Source organism: Miniopterus schreibersii, assembly GCF_964146895.1.
Source record: "Miniopterus schreibersii genome assembly, chromosome: 3".
NCBI lineage: Eukaryota > Metazoa > Chordata > Mammalia > Chiroptera > Miniopteridae > Miniopterus > Miniopterus schreibersii.
Genome location: NC_138103.1, coordinates 8,815,877 through 8,837,168, shown reverse-complemented (window position 1 = coordinate 8,837,168; position 21,292 = coordinate 8,815,877). Strand labels below are relative to the sequence as shown.

General features: G+C 54.3%; 1 protein-coding gene across 1 annotated transcript; it reads left to right on the top strand.

The window, feature by feature from the left end:
- Positions 1 to 4,581: 4,581 nt before the first annotated feature.
- On the top strand, positions 4,582 to 10,699 carry IL9R (interleukin 9 receptor; the record flags this gene model as incomplete). The annotated part of the gene is made up of 8 exons (XM_081133286.1): positions 4,582 to 4,648; positions 4,931 to 5,078; positions 5,190 to 5,368; positions 6,069 to 6,214; positions 6,719 to 6,920; positions 7,415 to 7,520; positions 8,901 to 8,985; positions 10,208 to 10,699. 8 exons carry the CDS (start codon positions 4,582 to 4,584, stop codon positions 10,697 to 10,699), a joined length of 1,425 nt encoding a protein of 474 aa, XP_080989412.1.
- Positions 10,700 to 21,292: the final 10,593 nt, after the last annotated feature.

Sequence of the window (21,292 nt, the reverse complement as noted above, 5' to 3'; positions counted from 1 at the left end):
CCTTCATTTAAAATAGCACATCTACACTTGAAACTAATACAATGTTATATGTAAATTATATCTCAGTAAAAAATTCAAATAGCATATATAGGCACCCACCCAAACGGCCATTGGCAGGATTAGGAAACCATAGCGTGTGCTACCGTTGAAGACCTAGGAAAGCGTTGAAAATAGTCAGAGGAGCAAGGAGGCTGCAAGCTCGGAGCACAGTAGGAGTCCATTAAAAGTGTGCATTTGAGCTTAGAAACGTCTGCAGGGCTTGTGCCCGCCTTCTCACAAGGGGCTACCCCTGGGGCGAGAGAAAAGGCAGCTCCCATTTTATTTCCTTCTGAATTGTTTGTTTTTCTTTAACTGACGCTGCATTATTTTATGTTTGACACCCTCTCCAGCCCCTGTTGTTCTGATTGCCTCAGCCGGAGAGCAGCCTGCACCCCGGTCTCAGGGATGCCTAGAAGGCCCGAGGCCCCCTGCCACCCTGTGCCTGGCCAAGGCCCTGGCCTCCTGGGACCAGCTAATGCCCCCAGTGGTGTTCCTTGGGAGGACTACACCAATCAGTGGGCAAGTGCCGTTTGGCAACCTTCAGTATCGCGGGGAATGAAAGCTGTCCCACCTCTTAATTCCTGGGGTGGTGATTAGCACTGACAGTCACCTCTCAGCCCCGCTGGGGACAGCTGCTTGTGATGCGCTCGTGGTTTCAGCTGTGGGCGGCCTGTGTCAGCCTGCTGTGCAAGCGTAAGTCACCGGTGCACTTATCTCCTGCATCAGGCTGAGGGGCTTTGCCGCGAACCCAGGGACTATCCGGGCCATGGGACCCAGCAGCTGCATCTGGGAAGGTGAGTCTGTGACTGGAATTTCCCAACCACTCAGGTCAGTGTGAACTTCAGGGGCCGAGAGGGCCGGGCAGCCCGCCTTCCCTGGGCCCCTGCGAGAGCCTGGGGATGAACGGTGGAAGCGGGGTGCCTGGAAGCACCACCCTAGTTCTACCTCGTCTGGTGTCCCTGCCTCGGGCACCTCGCGGAGACAGCAGAGTGGCAGTGCTGACCACAGGATGGCAGACTGGCACTTCCAGGCCTGCAGGGGTTGTGAGTGCCTTGGGGCACAGGGAAGAGCAGGGTTTCTAATTATGGAAGAGACGCTGCTTCCTTGGTGACTGAGCTGACCTTTGAGGCGCAGTGAGTGCGAGGGGGTATTTGAGGCCACGGGTGGCCATGAAGTCCAAATCCCCAGCCTTTGGGGGCTTTGGGGCAGAAGAGGGGCTGGGAGTCTGGGGACATCCCCCCTTGGAGCTGTGGGTGGGCAGCCGGGGAGGGTGGGATTCCAGAAGGAGGGCAAGTCAGCGGAGCAGAGGAAGGGGGGAAAGGGGGGGAAGGGTTCTTGCTCCAGTAATGGCCCCGGGAGCCCCCCAGGTGCCCAGAGCACTGCCACTCGCTAGGAGCAAGGGCAGCTCCTGCAGGGAGCTCAGGTGCATCTCTCAAACGTTAAAGAAGGCTGCAGCCAGGTTCTCACCCGGAGGAGCCTGCTACAGGGTCGCTGCAACGGGGTAGCGAGGGCTACTGCAGGGGGGTGTTGGCAGACGAGGGGTGCCATGTCTCCCCGTTTAACCTCCAAGCCCCTCGAAGAGAACTGTCAACACCCTTATTCTAGCCCTTACCCATAGTTACTACCTGCCTCCCTGCTCCTGCTGTGTCTGGCTGGGGAGACAGGTTGGGGTGCTCGGGGGGGCCTCATGAAGGAAGAGGCATGCTAGCGGGAAGGAGGCCTGGTGGGGGGACAGTGTGAGAGGAGGCCAGGAGGTCATCCTGGGAAGCTCAGGGTTGCAGAGCAGACCAGCAGGGCCCCACGTGAGGCTCCGCTCTACCCCTCTGACGTCCGCTCTCAGCCTCTCCCTGCCCCTGCCCTGGGGCCCCCCTCTGTGTGTGCCCCTCTGGGCCCATCCCTTACCTTTCCCATAGCTCCTGCCTGGTGTGTCCATGTTTCCCAGACATGTGCCCCCGGATGCAGCTGCCCCGCCCGCTTACTGTCCTCGGAAGCTCGTGGAACGTGCTCCTTGGTGCCCTCGGCGCCCTCTCTGGACTCTCCCAGCTGCCTCGATCTCTCCCACTTCCTGCCCTTCCCACCCACGGTGCACCCCCCATGGGAAGCCCAATGTCCTCAAGCATCCGTGGTCTCATGGGTGCCATTGGGGCCAGGGGTGGTCCACATGTGCTTGTGTGGCCCAAAGGGGGAGTGGGCTTCTGCTCTCATTTCTGGCCCCGTTTCCTAGCACAGTTCCCATGTCCCCCAGGTTCCAGCTGTTTCTGGGGGACCAGGGTCCAAATGTATTCCTCCTCCCCAGCAGAGAGAAGACAGAAGATAGGTGCCCATTTAGTTAGCAGCTTCCGTGTCACTGTCCTCTGTGTCTGCCAGCTTCTCAGGTGGTGGGAGAATATCAGGGGATGTCACTCCCTCCCCATGAAGGGTATAAAATAGCCTGTAAGGGGGCAGTAAGTGGACGCGGCGATTGGCGTGAAGCCGACTTGGGGGGTGTGCAGTAAGGCACCAAGGAACCCCGGGGTTGCCAGCCAGCCCCCAGGACAGGCCTGCCTGCTTTGGTCTGGGATCCTACCTAGCACCAGGTGAGTGTTCAGGGTGCGAGGGCCAGGGAGGTGAGGGACTGAGCGTGGTCCTGGTCCTGTAGTCTCTGTGGGTCCTGCTTCAAGGCAGCCAATGAATTTGGGATGGGCCAGGAAACCATGGCAGGCAAGCTGACCTTGACCCCGAGGCTATGGAGGAGATGGGGTTCTCCGGGGGCCGTGCTGGGTAGTGATGCCAGCCAGGCTCCCCAGCATGACTAGAGGTGCTAGGGGGCAGCTCTGTCCAAGGGCGCGACACTGGCTTCTGCTGCTCCCACAGCCATCCTGAGATTGTCTGAGCTGTGCCTGGGCCTCCCTGGTCATCCCAATGCCTCTTACAGGAGCAGGGAGCATGCAGGTGGGGGGTTCTGTACCACCTGGCCCAGTGTCTGTTGTCAAGATCGGGGGGTGGCCCTGCCTTAGTAATGTCCCCCCTTGAGCTTGAGGAGCCCTGAGGAGAGAGACCAGTGATACTCTGGGGGAGCCGGGTAGCTCGCAGGCTTGTGTGGGAGCCAAGACAGAGGTGACAGACGCCAAGTATTGGGCAAGTGCCTGGTTTCTCTGGGCCTCAGTTTCCTCATCTGCAGGAGGGTGTTGGCTCTGCCTTACCCAGCTCTCTAGGTATAGACAGAGCTGTTCTCTGCCGAGGAAGAGCAAGGACCGTCCCCCCAGGATGATCCTGCCCAGCGCTTCACTGCTCCCCCAGGATGGGTCCTGGCCCCCGGGGCCTGCTGGGCTTGGGGCCACCCACTCTATGCTCTTGAGCCATCTGCTCCTGGGTTAACCTGAGGCTGGGCTAGCCTCTTTCTGCACAGATGCACGTGTCCCTCCACCCTGGGGCCTGATCCTGTCGTCACACGTCACACCCCCCGAGAGAGCTATGGTCAGGCCGCTCTCCATCGCCATCTAGGAACTGCTGCAGGAGGGGACACGCCGCAGGACTAATGCTGTGGCTGGGGGATGGGTGGTGCTTCATTCTAGGGAAGGGTGAGGTCTTCCTGGTCTTCGCGGGGGTCCGCTGGGATGCGAGGTGGGGTTGGAGTGCTGCCTGCTGCCTGGGGAGTGTGTGCTGAGGCCTGTGTGAGGTCTGAGTCGTTTTCCGTCTTATCACCCATCAGGCTTGCGTAACCAGGCTGACCCTGCTTCCTGCTGAGGAGCTATCAGTGTGCCATCTGGAGCTGCAAACAGGGTGATAGGGCGTCAGCAGCTTCCCTGCACGGCACCAGGCGCTGCTTGACACCCAGCCCCTCATCCCCGTTACCTCTGGCTCGGGTGTGACAGAGTTTAGGAAGCACCTCCTGTTGCTTGTACTCCCACTGCCACCCTCCCCGCCTTCTGGCAGCAGGGCCTGGGATAGGCCTCAAAGGGAGGCAAAGGGAGGGAGGCTGCGTTAGAAATTGCGTCAGAAGCTCGCAGCGTGACCCTTGGCAAGGCCTTCCCTCCTTGGGAGTCAGCTCCTTGCTCAGTGGGTGAACAGGGATGGTCTTTCCGCCTCACATGTCTGTGGGAATCCCAGTGGATAATGCACGTTACACAGTGAGCGTGTAACCACTGAGCGTGACACCACTGAGTTCAGGATGGGGCCTGGGCTCGGGGGCAGTGGGCTGGGCTGGCAGAGGACACTGGTCCCAGAGAGGAGCTTGCGGGGCAGACTCAGACATGGAGCGGATTCAGAGTCCAGGACCCATGAGGAGACCTGAGTGCGAGGGTCCCCTCTTGCACGCTGTAGCCATGAGTTTTTGTCAGGTCCACTGACCCGTCTGAGCTTCAGTTGCTTATTGGTGCAGCTCGGACAGAGGCGCCCAACCTATTTCACAGGACACAGTGAGGAGCACTCCTCATAAGGGGGACACTCCTCATAAGGGGGACACCCCTTGGGCAGCATCCCTTGGGGGTGTTCCTCACGCAGAGCCTCTCAGCTCCATCTCTTGCAGGTTGGACCTTGCAGAGTGAGGCCCTGACTCGAGGGATGGGCACCTGGCTCCTCGTCTGCATCTGGGTCGGCTTGGGAGATGTGGTGCCAGGGGAAGGAGGAGGTGAGGGCACTAGTGACCTCGCAAAGTGTGTGGGGGGTGCTGCGGGGTGGGGCTGTCCTCTGTCAAACTCCCCTGGGGAGGGTCTGATCCGAACTGCACTAGGACCTGTCCTGTAGAGACCAGCCTGGACTCCAGTCCCATCCATGTACCATGGGCCAGAGCCCATCACAGTCCAGGTCTCCCAGCCCTGCCTGATGAATTCTCCTGCTATGGTTCTTTGGGGACCACCCTGTTAGGGTGTCAGCTTCCAAATCCTCCCCTTCCCCCAACCCTGCCCTGAAGCAGCCTCTGCGGGCTCCCAACGGTCACTGTTCCCAGGGCTAGGGGCTGGAGCTTTCACCTGCCTCACCAACAACATCCTCAGGATTGACTGCCACTGGTCTGCCCCAGAGCTGGGCCAGGGCCCCAGCCCCTGGCTCCTCTTCACCAGGTGAGGCTGCAGGGCCAGGCCACCTGGGCAGAGGGCAGGGGTCAGGACAGGGTCCCCATGAGAGCAGTAGGGGCTGGGCTGGTGCAGCAGCTTCTTGGTGCCCCTTTCTAGCAATAACGCACCGGGCAGCAAGCACAGGTGTGTCTTCCGGACCAGCACGTGCACCATGGTGCTGCCGCCCGAGGAGGTTCTTGTGCCTTCCGACAACTTCACCATCACTTTGCACCGTCACATCTCTGGGAAGGAGCAGGTCAGCCTGGTGGACCCCCAGTACCTGCCCCGGAGACATGGTGAGGCCTGAGGTGGGCACCTTGGCTGGAAACATCCTGGCTGCCTAGGTGGTGGGGGCAGGGCTCTGCCTCAGGTAATCCCCATGCCTAGCGAGTGCCCTTAGTCCCTGCTAGAGATCCAGGGCTGGTCCAGCCCGCCCCAGGAGGGGAGGCCTACTGGTTGCTTTTTTTTTTTGTCTTTATTGATTTCAGAGAGAAGAAGGGAGAGGGAGAGAGAGAGAGAAACATCAATGATGAGAGAGTCATTGATCGGCTCCCTTCTGCACTCCCCAGACTGGGGATCGAGCCACAACCCAGGCATGTGCCCTGACCGGGAATTGAACCCCGATCGCCTGGATCCTAGATCAATGCTCAACCTCTGAGCCACACTGGCTGGGCTGCAGGGGTTGGATTTTAAAGGTCGATGAAGATGCAAAGCTTCAAGTTGGGGTCTGGGCTGCAGCTCGAGTCACTTGAAATGCACGTCAGTCATGGCAGGAAGGAGCCCAGTGAGACAGCTTCTGAAGGAAAGGGAAGGCGAGCTTGAGAGTCGCCCTGTCTGGCTGCAGGGGCTAGAAGTCACTGCTGTCCTGCCTCACCTGGGGCTTCTCTGGACCAGCCTTTCAGTGAGGCCCTTGACATCGCCCCCCAGGAACCCTTCAGCGCCCCAGTGCTGGCCTGGCTGGCAGGCACGCTCTCATGTGGCCTTGTTCTGTTTCAGTGAAGCTGGACCCTCCCTCTGAGTTGCAGAGCAACGTCAGCTCTGACTCCTGCGTCCTGACCTGGGCCATCGGTCCTGCCTTGGAACCACTGGCCTCGATGCTCAGCTATGAGCTGGCCTTCAAGAGGCAGGAAGAGGCCTGGGAGGTAATGCTCAGGCGGCCACCTTGGGGCTTCTGCCTCTCCCTGGAGCAGCAGCCCAGGGCCACTCATGATTCCACACAGGGAGATGGAATTATGAGAAGGGAGGTGACCAGGACCAAGAATACATGTGTGCAGGCGTGCACGTGTTTGTATGTGTGCCCACAGGTATGTCTGTATTCGAGTGTGCCTGTGTGTGACTGTGTGTGTGTGAATATGTGTGTTGACATGTGTGAGTGCTCACAGGGTGTACCTATGTGCATGAGTGTAGCGAAGGTGGTGAGCGTGTTTGGGTGTGTGTGTGCGCATGTGTGAGTGTGCATGCAGGTAGGGGAGTGTAGGCGTGTGCCTGTGGGTATGTGCCTGCATACGTGTGTAAGTGTGCCCGTGTGTATATGGCTGTGTGTATGTGAGTGTGGTGAGTGTGCCTCTGTGTGCGTGTGCCTTTCTCAAGGGCTGACGGACCCAGTTCTCACCCTCAGCAACTACTAATTGCCCTCAACCCCATAGTGGGCCCAGCACAAGGGTCACATTTTTGGGGTGACCTGGATCATCCTTGAAGCTGCTGAGTTGGACCCTGGTTCTACCTATGAGGCCAGGCTGCGTGTCCAGATGGCCACCCTGGAGGACGCCATCGCGGAGGAGGAGCGCTATGAGGGCCACTGGAGTGAATGGAGCCAGCCCGTGAGCTTCCCCTCTCCCCAGAGGCAAGGTGGGCACTGGTGGCTGCTGCTCTTCGGGAGTCTGGGGGGCCTCTCTTCCCCTGTTCATTGCACCCTCCCACCCTTTTACTTCCTGGGACCCATCCCTGAGGCACTCATGCTGCAGGTGACCACCCCGCCCTGGAGATCTGAAAAGGGGGAAACAAACACCTGCCGAGCGTGGGTTTCCCAGGGACCCAAAGTCAGTGGCTGGGAGTGAGCGTGGCCTGGGGCTGCACGCCAGGGCTTCGGGACAGCAGGCCGGCCCTGTGCACAGCAGTGCTGGGAAGGCTCCCTCACCCTGATGGCCTTGCAGGTGGGACAGGCGAGGCCCAGGGTGCATGATTCATCCGCGGTGCCTTAGCAGGCATGACACAACCTCCAAGGCCCATTACAGACTCTCCACGTGGGCCCAGGGCACTGGGGGGGGGTCTTCGCCATGTGGGTCTGGGGGAACATGCTGGTGCTGAGCCTGCTCACAGCTCTGGGCCCTTCCTGCTCTCAGGCCCCTCGGTTTCACCTTTGAGGCAGCCCGACAGCACCCTTGTCGCTGTGTTCGTCTTTCTCTTGCTGACCAGCCTGACCTACCTCCTGTTCAAGCTGTCACCCAGGTTGGTAACCAAGGGCTGCGTGTGCGGCTGCGTGCGTGTTTGTGAGTGTGTTATTATGTGCGTGTGTATTTGTGTGTGCATTGGATGTGTGTGTGTGTCACTGTGTGTGGCAGGTGGTGCTCCTAGGGCCACGCCAGCGATGCTCCCCCTGTGCTCCTCCCATCAGGTCCTGGAGGGGGTGGGGTTTCAAGCCTCTGCCTTGCACCAGTGAAGAGTTTCCAAGTTGCCAGGTTTGGGGGGGAGGCGGTGTGACCCTGAAGTGCCAGGAAGGGACCCAAAGTCACTGGGGCCAAGTCGCCTGAGGCCCTCTTCTCCAGCCTCTAGAGGAGCTTGGCGGTTTGCTCTCTTGTTAGCACATCCTATGAACAGAAAGTTTTGGGCACCTGGTGTGCACAGGACCCTGTTCTCAGTCCTGGTGGCCTCAGAGAACAAGACAGACAGAGGGCCCTCCTGAAATAATCCATCTTGCCTGTTAGGTTATAAGAGCGGGCGCAGGGCCTCACCAAGGAGACTGGCTGGGTGCGGACATGCAGAGAGAGGGGGGTCAGGCAAAGAGAGCAATGGGGTGGACAAATGGAGAGGAAGGGGTGCTGGGGATGCCACTGGGCAGGGCCGAGAAGGTAGAGGAGGCTTGTCCTTGGAGCAAAGGACAGCGCTTGAAGCGTGTTCAACAGTGTGTGGCATGATCTGGTTTACATTTTGAAAATGAGTTGTTGAAGTCCAGGGGAGGGAAGGTCAGCTTAGGGACCAGGGTGGTGTCCTGAGAGGGACAGGGTGGCTTGAGCCGGTGGGAGAAGTAAAGGTAGAGCAAAGTGGAGGGAATTGCCAGGGTCTTAGGAAGAGAAACTGAGGGGACGCCCAGGCAGAGGAGATATGATCAGTGAGCCCTGGTGTCACCCCTGAGATGGGGATCTAGAGACTCCGAGTCCCACGGGAGGTTGGTAAAGGTGATTTGGACCTACTGGGTTGGAGCCCTCTGCCACATCTTTGCGGGGGGCTCAGTGGGCCCAGGGCGGGTAGATTTGGGGCTCAGGGAGAAGTCAGGAGTGGAAGGGTGGCCCCCTGCCTGCCAATGACACAGCTGGGGCTCCTGGAGGTGCTGGCTCCCTCTGTGTGCTGAGATCACAGCTGGTTGCCCTGCTCCCGAACTTGCCACCACAACTCACCCTGCAAAGGACACATGTCTTGGTGTAAATCAGTTCCCTGGGGTCACTGGCCAGGGAGGCACAGGGAGCCAGGCGCTGGATGTGGTGGGAGGAGGGAGCATGGCAGGGCTGCTCTGCTGGTGGAGGAGAGCTGAGTTCCCTGCAGGGACCTGGAGCTGGGCCGCTGGAAGGGCCCCTACTGAGCGGGCCCCTGCTTGTCCTCTCCTGACCTCAGGGTGAAGAGAACCTTGTACCAGAACGTGCCGTCCCCGGTGCCCTTCTTCCAGCCCCTCTACAGTGTGCACAGCGGGAACTTCCAGGTACAGCCCGCGGGGGGGGGGGGGGGCGGGGGGGCAGGGCAGGGGTTGCCAGGCGTCTGGCCGCTCAGGATGTGGGCTCCGGGTGAGGGCTAGGGTGAGCATGGGACCTTTCTCAGTGCTCTGAGCTTTTTTGGTATATATAGTGGGTTTATATTTACACATTGTGTCTCGATGAGCAAAGAAAAGCTTTACTTTCTATTGCTCATTTCGTCCTCGTGTCTCTAATTCCATCGGTGACGGAAAATGTGGAAACTTCCTTATGACATTAAGTCTCTTCTGGGTTGAGCGGCCCCTCTGAGATAAAAGGCCGGCTGTCTGCACCTGCCACATGTCCCGTCCTTCCTTCACCTCCGAAGGGATCTGTGTCTGGTGGCTGCGGGGAGGGTCTCTAGTGCCTGAGTTGTCCTTGGGCCCCTCACTGGTCCCGGGGCTACTGCTCTGGTGGCCAATGTGGGGTGCCCGGCCTTTCTTGGTGGCCCTGGGTAGCACACTGGCACCTTGGCTGATGAGTAGACTCTACCTCCCCCCCAGGGCTCCCACAGGGCAAAGGCGAGCTGAGGACAACCTGGGGGAGCACATGGGAGCCTCTGTGCAGACCCGCCCCTCCCTGCTGCTTGGTAGCTCACGCTCCCCTGGCAGGAGTGGTGGGCGAGGAGGGACCCAGCCCCTTCTCTGCAGAACCATGACACCGTGACACCTCTCAGGGGCCAGAGCCCTCGGGGGAAGTCTGGGGCCCTGTGTGTGGTGCATTTGCTGGAGGCTCCTGGTCCCGCCCAGGGAATAGCTTCCTTTTGGAGGCGGGGGCCTCCTATGGCCCACAAAGGGGTGCAGGTCTGCCTGCCCGAGCCCAAAGGCTCCAGTCCCTTAGCATCTCCAGTCTTTGTTGCGTGTGCGAGGCTGAGTGGGGTCGGGTGAGCTGCTGAAGGTGCCAGGAGCAGCAGTCGGAGGTTTGCTCAGCCCTTGGCACCTGTCACCATCTGCACCCTGTTTTGGGCTGCTGTGAGCACCAGGCCCTGTGCTGGGAGAGAGGTGAGGGGCCTGAAGGGACTTGGGGTTTCATGCTGAGGCTGGGCTGGCACATGGTGTGGAGACAGAACATTCTGGGCGCAGGTGTTGCTTGGCCCTTGGGTATGGGTGTCAGGAGAGCTTCCTGGAGCAGGAGTGGAGGCTGCTCCCAGGGTGAGTCCTGAACATGCTGCCTGAGTCCCATGCTCTGTTCCAGACCTGGACAGGGGCCCACAGAGCTGGTGTGCAGCTGAGCCAGGACTGTGTCGGTGCCACACAAGGGGCCTCGGAGTCCGGCGTCCGGGAGACCGTTGCGTTCCTTACCTATGACCCGGCGGATCCCTGGCCATTCATGGGCCTGGAGGAGGAGGGCACTGGCCCTGGACTCCCGGTGGATGTGTGGCCAGCAGCCCTGGAGTCAGGAGAAGAGCCACCTGCCTACCTGCCGCAAGAAGAATGGGTCCCTGGGAGCCCTGCCAGGCCAGCTCCCCCACAATCAGAGGGCAGTAGCAGCGACTACTGTGCCCTGGGCTGCTATGGGGGGTGTCACCCTTCGCCTTTCCCAGGAACCATGCAGAGTCCTGGGCCCATCCAGGCCTTGGCCTGTGGCCTTTCCTGCGACCAGCATAGCCTGGATGCCAGGCAAGGGAGCAGCTATGTGGGAGCTGGTCTCAGTCAGGGGCAAGACCCTGGGGAACAGGCTGCATGAGGACCTCTGGGGCTTTTCTGCCCTCCTGTCTTTGGCAGACTGTGGGCTTGGCCCTGAAAGTTCCAGAGCCCTGACTCGGCCGGCTACATCGTGTCCACTTTGGGGAAAATGGACTGAAGTCTCTGGAGCTGACCCTTGACTGGCACTGGACCTCCTGCTGAGGGATAGAGTCAGGAGGCCCTCCTCCCTCCTCTCTGCTCAGCACCCGTGGGGAGAGGCCTCTGCACTCAGCATCCTGCCCACCAGCGCCCCTCCCCACTTCTCTCCCTGCTTTCTGGCTTGATCCCAGGCTCCTCAGAGAAGAGGCCTGTTCCCCACAGCCTGTTCTGCCCTCACCCCCTCAAAGGGCCAGCCTGGGCCCAGCAGGCACAGGTGCAATGCTGTGACCAGGCTGAGTGGCCCCTTTCTGTGCCTTCCTGAGGTATTTCTCCTACTGAGATTAAAAGGCATATAGTAGCTGTTCCAAACTGCCACTGGCTGGGAGAGGGGCACGGAAGAGGGTGAGCGTGTGGGGTCTTGGAATAATAATAGCTCCAGCTGAGGCCAACCCCTGCCCTTCACCGTCCTCATTTTATCATGGGCGCGTGAGGCTGAGAGCTGTGGCCAAAGTCTGGGCTGGAAGTGACCACCCAGCAGTGGCCTTGGCCTGTGTAGGGCCCTGCCTCTGCCCCCACACCTGTGGCGAGAGTGGTGGGTAGAGCACAGGGTGCCTGTATCGGTCTCCTAGGAGTGCCGTGGCAAAGCGCACAGACTAGGTGGCTTAGAGCAATTTCTGTTGCTCTAAGCTGTCTCATAGTTCTGGAAGCTGAGATCCGTGAAATCTGAAATCTCAGTGTTGTCAGGGCCACAAAGACGCTAAGGAAGATCTGTCTCAGGGCTGTGTCCAGCCTCCAGTGGTGCCTTGGCTCGGGACCACATAGCTCCAATCCTCACAAGGTGTTTTCCTTGTGGATGTGTGTCTGTCCAGATTCCCCCTTTTCATAGCAGCACAATCACTGTGGATTAGGGCTGACCCGAATGCCTTCATCTTGACTTGGTCATCTAAAAAGACCTTATTTCCATATAAGGTCCTAGCACAGGTCTTGGGCATTAGGACTTTTAAGACTTCAACACAGGAATTTTTGAGGAACACAGCTCAATCCAAAACTGTCCCTGCCTCTGTCAGCGTATCCGTCTCCTTGCTGGCTCAAGGCACTGTGGTCACTCCCAGGGCAGCCCTGTCACTCTCACTGGGTGCCTCTGGAAGGAGACCCTGTCCCTCCTGGCCGCTGGACTTGGGCCCGGTGCTGGGATCATTTGCCAGGTGAGGGCTGGGACAAAACTATTCCCGAGTTGGAGGGAGGTGCTGAAGTTTTAAAAGTAGGATAGGATGAAGGCTGACGCTCTCTGGGTGCTGAGTGTCTGTCCAGTGTCCCCTGTGACCTGGGCAGAAAAAAGCCCTTAGAGTCCCAGGCCCCCACGGAAGAAGACCTCCTGGCTCAGACAGGCATCCCTCTCCCCTCTGTGTGCCTGTGGGGCCCCCGAGGCTTTGTGGGGAGCCTCAGCTGAGCTGGATCCTGGTCAGCAGGGGCGAAACAGGACCCAAAATATATCTTTAGTATCCAGAGAACGGAAGGCGTGTGGACGGAAGTGAGGCACCGGCATCCTCAGCTCTAACCAACTATAAAAATACCGTCTTGAATCCACTTCCTGGAGCCGACCCCCGGGGAGCCCCAGGCTGGTGTATTTATAACAGCATCTGCTTGGCTGGTGCAGCTGCTGTGGGACCTGGGCCACCTGCATGATTAGACAAGTGACCCCCCAGCTGGGATGCCTTTTCTGTGTGGCCAGGGATGGTGCTCCTTTGACTCCCACATTTTCTCCAGGCAGCACCTGGAGGGGACCTGACCCTGGGCTGGAACTTGAGTGTGAAGCTGCTCAGGGCCTCAGGAGTGATGGGGGGTGAGTCACACCTGCCCCTTTGGCACAGGGGACTAACCATACTTCACAGAGTTGCTGTGAGGACACCTGAGCAAGATGCCAGCACGCGGAGGTGCTCAGAACCCCTCATCTCCCCCGGCGGAGACCAGACAGCCCTCGGAAGCCACGTGCCGAGACCAGGGGGACGGCGGAGCAAAGCTCCAGGGGCCCTGCGAGCCCTGCTGAGGGAGTCCCCGGCCGCAGGGCGTCTGCGAGGGGGTCAGGGACGAGGTGGCCTGGGAAGGGAATTGCGACTCTGCTTGTGGGTTGAGGAGCAGAGTGAACAGCATGGCTGGAGCACAAGTGTCCAAAACGCAGCTGGCCAGTCGCCGGGTGGGGGGAAGAGGAACGCTGTGGGGTGGTTTCTTTATTTTTTGTTTTTCAATGAGATCAGAGTCACATGCTATAAAATGAACTGTCTTAAACTGTCCAACCAACTCAGTGACATTTAGTACACGCGCAATATTGCACAACCATCACCTCTATCACTTTTCGAAAAGTTTCCATCACTCCAAAGGAAATCCCCTGCCCCAAAGCAGTCACTCCCTGTTCTGCCCACCCTCTGGCCTCTGGCAGGCTCTGATCTACTTCCCGAACCTATTCTGGATACTTCATATAAATGGAATCACATGATGTGTGACATTTTGCGCTCAGCATCTTTGTCATAGTATAACATCTTCAAAGTTTACCCACATTGAAGTATCGGGACCTCACTCCTTTTTATGGCTGAATACAGGGTGGGGAAAAAGGAGGTTTATAGTTGTTCGTATGGAAAATAATACAATAATTAATAAGTAATAATACAAGAATAAATTCTGTGTTCCGAGTCCTCACAACTGTAAACCGACTTTTGCCCCACCCTGTGATATTCCGTTGTATGGATTTACTGCCTTTTGTTTATCTGTTCATCTGTTGATGGACATTTGAGTCGCCTCCGCCTTTTCACTGTCCTGAACGGTGCTGTCGCAGAACAGCAAGAAGCTGGGGAATTCCCTGACACGTGGAATAAAGGAACCTGAGACAGAGAAATTAAACAAGGCCCAAAGATTTGAGCAACTTATAGTCAGTTAATGAATCGCGAGGTTTTATCTTCCCTAACCAAAGACACTTAGGAGCAAATCATTTGCATATTCTAGACTGTCCCAGGACTGAATGGCCTCTGTCCCAGTTCCTCTTCGATGACGTTCTTGATGTTCTTTTAAGAGGAAACTAACCAGGAAATAACCCCTGACCCTGTAAATGTGTGCACACATTTTGATGAATCAACATACTGAAGGACACACATGAAAAGCTAATGAATATTCGGTTAAGATCCCCCTCTGAGACCTCCCCTGGGATCCCCACTGGCCAAAGAAAGATAAGGAGGCTCAAGACAAAGGACATGGGGTGAGCTCTCGCTAGAACACGCCCACGTCTTGTATCTCTGCTTTTCCTAAGGGACCCCAGGAGACTTGCAGCCAGGGGAGCAGGGCGCAGCAGCAGCTCATCCTGGGCTAACCCCTGAGCCTGTTTCCAAGGCCCCCTCCTTCTCTGACTCTCTCTCTTGGTGCATCTTCTACTCTAAATCCTTCCTTTGTTGCACCTTCCCCAGCTTTAATAAATGTACTCTCAAAATCACCTGGACTCACGCTGTGAAATCTTTCCTGCACGAAGTCAAGAGCCCACACACTACCGGTGGGCCCAGACCCCGTCCGGTAACAATGCTGCTAATAAGCATTCATGTACAAGTTTCTGTTTGAATACCTGTTTTCAACTCTTTTGTGTTCATTCCTAGGAGTGGAATTGCTGGACCGTATGGTAATTCTATGTATAGAATTTTTGAGGAACCACCAAAGTATTTTCCACAGTGGCTGCAGCATTTTACATTTGCATCGTTAATGTACTAGGGTTCCAATTTCTCCACACTCTCGCCAGCTCTTGTTAGTACCTGTGTTTTTGGTAAGAGCCATTCTGATGGTTGTGAAGTGGTACCTCACTGTGGCTTTGATTGCATTTCCCTGATGGCTAGTGATGCTGAGCATCTTTTCATGTGCTGTTCGTGTATTTTCTTTGAAGAAAAGTCTATTCGAGTCCTTTGCCCATTTTAAAAATTGGGTTGTTTCTCCTTTTGCTGTTCAGTTGTAAGAGTTCTTTATATATTCTAGATACTAAACCCTTATCAGATATATGACACAAATATTTTCTATCATTTTTAGGCTATCTTTTTACTTATTTTTGTTGTTGTTGTTAATAACCCAAGGATATTTGTTGTTAATAACCCAAGGATATTTTTCCCATTGATTTTTAGAGAGAGTAGAAGGGAGGGAAGGGGAGAGAGAGAAATATCCATGTAAGAGAAACACACATGCCCCCAATTGGGGATCAAACCTGAAGCCTAGGTACGTGCTCTGATCTGAAATCGAACCCGCAACCTTTTGGTGTACTGGATGATGCTCCAACCAACTGAGCCACTTGGCCGGGGCAAGGACTTCAATTTTTGAAATACTATTATAAATGATTTATTTACTTATTTATTTTTTCACTTCAAATTCCTGTTTTTTCTACACATCATTGCTTATTGGTTTAATCCATCTGGGTTGTTATAAACAAAACCCCATTTTGGTATTTTAGGTGGCTTATTATATACAATAGAAATTTGTTTCTTACAGTCTGTAGGTTTGAGGTCAGGGTGCCAGCATGGTTAGGGTAAGGGCTCTCTTTCTAGGGGCAGGCTTCTCCTTGTGTCCTTATGGGGAGGAAGGGGTCTCTTACAAGGGGACTAATTCTATACATAAGGACCCCACCCTCATGCCCTAATCACCTCCCAAAGGCCCCACCCTCTAACACCATCCCCTTAGGCATTAGGATCGCAACATGTGAATTTCGGGGGAACACACACATGCAGCATACAGCAATGTTCTATAGAAAAATCGATCCACTTTGTATGACCTATTTTGCTTTTTGTTAATCTCTTTATTTCTCAATCACAGCATGGGCATGGTAGACTCTATTTCAAGAGGAATTTCCAAATGATGGCTCTAAATAATCAGAACACTGAATTTCAGAGATTCCCCCGGACCTGACCTAGGGGGTGAACTGGGCCCCGCTAAACCGTGAGCGCCTGGTGTCCTGTGCTGCGCCCCAGGGGACAGCAGGGGGGTCCTCCCCGCCGTCCAGGTGAGGAGCCAAGTGGACAAGAGGGTGCACCTCGCCGCTTGGGTGCGATCTGGGGCGGCAGGGACACAGCGAGGCGATGGCTGCTGGAGCGAGGCTGCTGCGGCTCTTTCCCAGAGACGCTCGTCGTGGCAATCGAGGGCAGAAAACCCTCTTTTCTGGGCTTTCTTGCGCTGTTTATTTTTATTTTCTCATGTAGTATCTCAGCAGCACGTGATTTACAAAAGCCTCCCTTCATCAAGGCCTTGGCCTCTCATAATCATGGCATACCCGGAGTGCTTCTTACAGATTTCACCTGTTTCCAGGGAAAAGTCCCTGCGGGGCGAAGGGAGAAACGCGGCCACCTCCTGGGGCTGCAGGTGCACACGGGGACCGGCTGGTCCCCGCCGCCCAGGGCCAGGCGCACCCTGTGTTGGCCTCATGAGTGTTGCGAAGGTCCTTTTTTGTTACGATGTTAATGCAGTTAGAAATATATATAGATACCGAAAAGGAGATGGGTTAAAAACCACCACATTAGGTTTAAATGTATTATTTATACTAAAACCAGAATTTACTAAAAATATACTTTTCTGGCTTTCATGGAAGTAAACTCACCAACATTTTTTTTTTGTTGTTTTTTTTTTGTTAAGAAAGTAACAGTTTAACCCTGGCTGATGTGGCTCAGTTGGAGCATCGGCTAGTGCATCGAAAGGTGCTGGTTCGATTCCTGGTCAGGGCACTTACCTAGATTGTGCGTTTGATCCCCGGCGGGGGGCGCATACGGTGGGCAAACAATCAATATTTCTCTCTATCTCTCCCTCCCTTTCTCTAAAATCAATAAACATATCCTCAGGTGAGGATTGAAATAAAAAAAATAAAAAAAGAAACACTTCCATTGGCAGCATGTATATTTGTCACGGTACACAAAATATTGTGTGCTTTGTAAACACTGACATCCTGTAATAAATGAAACATGTAAATATATCAAACTTTCAATATTAAAATTAGAACTTGTTAAAGGCCACCTAACACTAGGCTGTTAACTGTGAACCCGAATGGTCCTGGGACCTTTTCCAATGAGAGATTTCCAAGCTTTTATATGCTAATTGTTCTGTGTATTATTTTCCTTATCCTAGGGTTTATTTTGTTAATGTGTATTTTTACTAAGAAATCATCTATTTCTTCTAGGTTTTCAGTTTGATGCAATAGGTTTCTCTTATTTGACTTTTAATTTCTTCTATCTTTTTAAGTTTCTATCAAATTGTCACAATTAATGAACAAATATCGCTGATTATTAACTGAAGTCCAGATTTTATTCAGGTTTCCTTCATTCTGCCTTTTTCTGCTCTAGGATCCCATCCAGGGTGCAGTTAGTCATGTCTCTTTAGGCTCCCCTTGGCTGTGACAGTTTCTTGGACTTTCCGTGTTTCGATGACTTTGACAGTGTTGAGGAGGACTGCCCGGGTATTTTGTAGAATGTCCTGCCTTGGGGTTTACTTGGGATTTCTCATGATTAGACTGTGGTTATGGGTTTTGAGGAAGCAGATCACAGAGATAAACTGTTTTCTTAATATTTTATATCAAATTAGGACAAGCTCTTGAGGCAACTTATCACGAAGTTAGTGTGAGCTCTGGTCACCTGGCTGAGGTAGTGAGCATCGGGTTTTCCCACGGTGGAGTTACGCTCCCCCCGTCCGGATGTGTGTCTTCCGCCGGAGGAAGTCACTGTGCAGAGCCCCCGGTTCAGCAGAGGGGAGTTAGCTCATTTCTTCTTGATGGATGGCTGAGTATCTTTATCAGTTATTTGGAATTCTTCTGCATAGGAGATTTTTGTTCAATCTCATTAAAAGGTATGTAATTATTTATTTTTACCAGTTGCCTGGATAATTCTTTTAAGCTCTTGGTTATAACCCAGCTCTACAATATTTTATTGCTCAGTTCATAACTACTTTGGCTATTGAGAGCTCTTTCCATCGGCTCCTGTTTTCCTTTGGCATAATTTTATCTTTGTGAGTTCTTCATTTGTTTTGGTACTTCCTCACTTTCTGATACTTCAGGATTATCGTGGCACATATACAGGGTGTCCCCCCCAAAATGTATACATACACTTCAAATAATTAGAAAGGCAGTGTTTATTAAAATACATTTCATTTTCAAAATTGAGCTCTCAGCTGTGAAAGTGTGCATACTTTTTGGGGGGACGCCCTGTATTTACTGTCTCAGTCCTAGTGTTATCCGTTTCTTCAAAGAGCCCTAGTTCCTTTTATTAGGGAATGGTATTAAAAACTTACATCTGGGAGCTCAATGTGCTCAGCTGACAATGCAAGGAAATATATGTGTGTATTCCAACCTGTGTACACACACCTAATTATAAAGATTTCTATGAGGAACTGTCTACCTACAGTAAGCTGAAGATGAATTTGTGCCGTTGTCTGTGTGGCAGGCAGCTTGACAGGCATGAGCAGAGCAAGGACATGGGCCAGGTACAGAAGGTCACCAGGGCAGAAAGCCCCAGGTGCCTAGCAACGGGCAAAACTGAGAAAACCAGGGCCTCCCCTCTAGGGTAACCTTCCTTCCCCTAGTATATCGCTGGTCATGTGGTTTGAACCCTCCCCTGGCCTTTCCTCCCTGGCACGTTGCTAGTCATGCAGGTTAGGCCCCCTTGAGAATAGCCCTTAAGCATTAAGCTCCCAGGACAAGGAGGCTCTGACTCGCATCAGATACATCTAGGCCCCAGCTGTGTTTCAGTTTACAGGCCCAGACAAGCAGCAAAGCCAGACAAGGGGTGCCAAGGCTGACACCAGGACCAGCCGCACTGACCAATGACCCCCTGCCCTGGCGCCGACCAATCAGTAGAGACCACAGCCCTGAAAGGACACACCTGGAAAGCTGTTGAAGGGTCTATTGAGACCCTGCCTGAGACCTCTCTAAAGTCCCTGCCCTTCAAAGCCCTTGGGAAGGAGGACCCGGGGCGCTCTCCCTCCTGGGAGCATGCCCACGCCTTACCCTTACCGTTTTCTCTGCTAAGCTCCAAGTGTCCCTCTTTTGCTGTCACTTGTTTCCTGAGCCCATTGCTTCTACGGCTCACTCCTACCTCGGTGACTTTCCAAATAAGCTTTCTCTTGTAGTTTGAGTCTTGGCTCTGAACTCTCTCCCAGCCTGAACTCAAGCTCTGAGCTTGCTGAACCCAGGTGCGGTCCGACCCCGCAGGTCAACGCCCGGCGCTGTTCTCGCTGCTGCCAGCGTCCCCACCCTGGTCCGTTATCACATGGCTCCTGCAGCCTCCTCTTGCTTGTCCGCGATTTTCCACCCCAACAGTGAGAAACGTGGTTCCCGCCATCCGCCATCTATGGAATTCATTGCTGCGCCCCAGGTTACCTGAGTGGTTTCAGAAGTGTTCACTAATACTGAAATCGAGGGTCCTTCCGACTCTGATGAAATCTACCTTTGAATTCTAGCTCTAGAAATCATCTCTCTCTCTCTCTACACCCCTCACAGACGTAGTCTTTCCCCCCAGAGAAGCAGCAACCTCTGAGGCAGCAGGAGACAGTGGCCTGGACCTGACTAATGGTCACAGGGTCTGGACCTCTGGCGGGCTAAAGGTGACACCTTGACCTAAGTGATGTTTCAGTTCCTGGCCTTAAGATGGAACGACCCCCTTGCTACTTTTCCGTGAAACTGGACAGAGGGGCCCAGAGCAGGCCTCAGAGCTGTCCTTAAGGCCTGGAGAAAGGATTTATTAATCTTACCTCACCTCCCACCAATCACCTCCCGTCACAATTCCGAACCCTTAACCCACGGTGCCTTGTGATTTTGCCCTATGGGATCCGTAACCTATATGCCACTGGGGAGTCAGGGATGTAGAGCACTAGCTCCCTGCGCTCTGGGTTGGTCATCTCGATATTAAACTTTTTTCTTCTATACTGCCTGCCGACTCCTGCTCGTGCCCGTCTTTCTGCCAGTGCGCAGGCAGGTGGACTCAAGTGTTGGGGTTCAGTAACAATCTCTCCACGGGCAAGAACTTATAAAACAGAGTCTGTTACCCAAGGGGTGTAAGCCCCTTTTTTGAGGACCCCAAGCAGGATTCTTTTTCTGTTGGGCGTTGTGAAGCCAACAACAGAAAGCAAAAGTGAGCGTTAATAGTGCAAGCTCTGCTCAACGGGCAGGGAATGGAGAGGCAGGAGGGCAGCCTCAGATCAACCTCAGGATGGGGGAGCTGTTGGCCCTGGGTGGGGGCTGGTCCAGGTAGATGAAGAGGAGGAATAGCCATGGGTTTCCCAGGAAGGAGGAAGGAACCTTCTTGGAATCAGAGCTCTGTCTTGCTTCTGTCCTTTTACGGTTTCTACCGGTTGATAGCTGTGTCATTTACTATGGAGATTAGATTATGAGATTTGAGGTCTTCTGAGGGTCACTTTGGTGGCTCTCTTAGTCTCGGCTGGTTTTAACTGGTCCTTTCTTGAGAAGGAACTATTAATTCTAGGCCCTCCTGTTCTCAAAGATAAACAGAGTTAGGGTGGGTAGGGATTTAGCCAGGTCACATAGGTCTACTGAGGGGTAACAAGTCCACTGCTTACATATAGTACTTTTTTATTTCTTTTTTAAAAAATTGATTTTCGAGAGAGAGGAAAAGGGAGAGAGAGAAATATCAATGGGCTGCCTCCCGCAGGTGACCAGACCTGGCATCAAACCCTCAGCCTTTTTGGCGTACAGGACAATGCTCCGACCAACTGAGCCACCAGGCCAGAGCTAGGCTAACTTTTATTTAGAATTCTTAACTTTGCTTTGATTAACCCGTGAACCCACTTAGATCACCCTAATAAGCTGTGCTAACCATATCCTGTGGTTTGCTAAGACTTTACCAGAAGGGCTGAGACTTACTTAGTGAAACTTTCTTACATACCTTTGCCATCCCTAGCATGACGATTGCCAGACACATCTTCTCAGGGAGGCTCCAAGGATGATTTGCAGAACCAGGCAGCTAATCCGCCTCACACCACCCTGGGCTGGCTGAAGTAGCCTGGAGGACCCTCTACTGACCTCCTCAAGAACTTTTCTCATTACGCCCTCATTATAATGCTAAAATCTCCTCCCAGAGGTGGAGATTTCCTACCTACCATTTTTGAACAGGTCATGTACATATAGGGGTGTTTGCTCACCGCGCAGGTGCAGGGGTGTCCCCACCTACACACGTGAGGAGGAAGCCTACCTTGATGTTTCTGCATGATCTCCCTGAACAAGGGTGAATGCAATTCTTTGTTCCAATGCACTGCTTTGGGAGTGGTCCCCAGTGTGTTCCTTGCGAGCTGGCAAGCAATCAAGTTCCTTTCCATAAAATCATCTTGGAGTTGCCTTTTGCACAGTAACTACTGTAATTGGACCTGGTTCAGCCCAGTAACACCCTCATGGCCCCTAAGTGCCCCCCATGGGTCTCCAACTTGTTCCACACATGCCTTTCATGGGGCCCTCATGTGCCCCACATGGCTCCCGTATGCCCCCATGTGT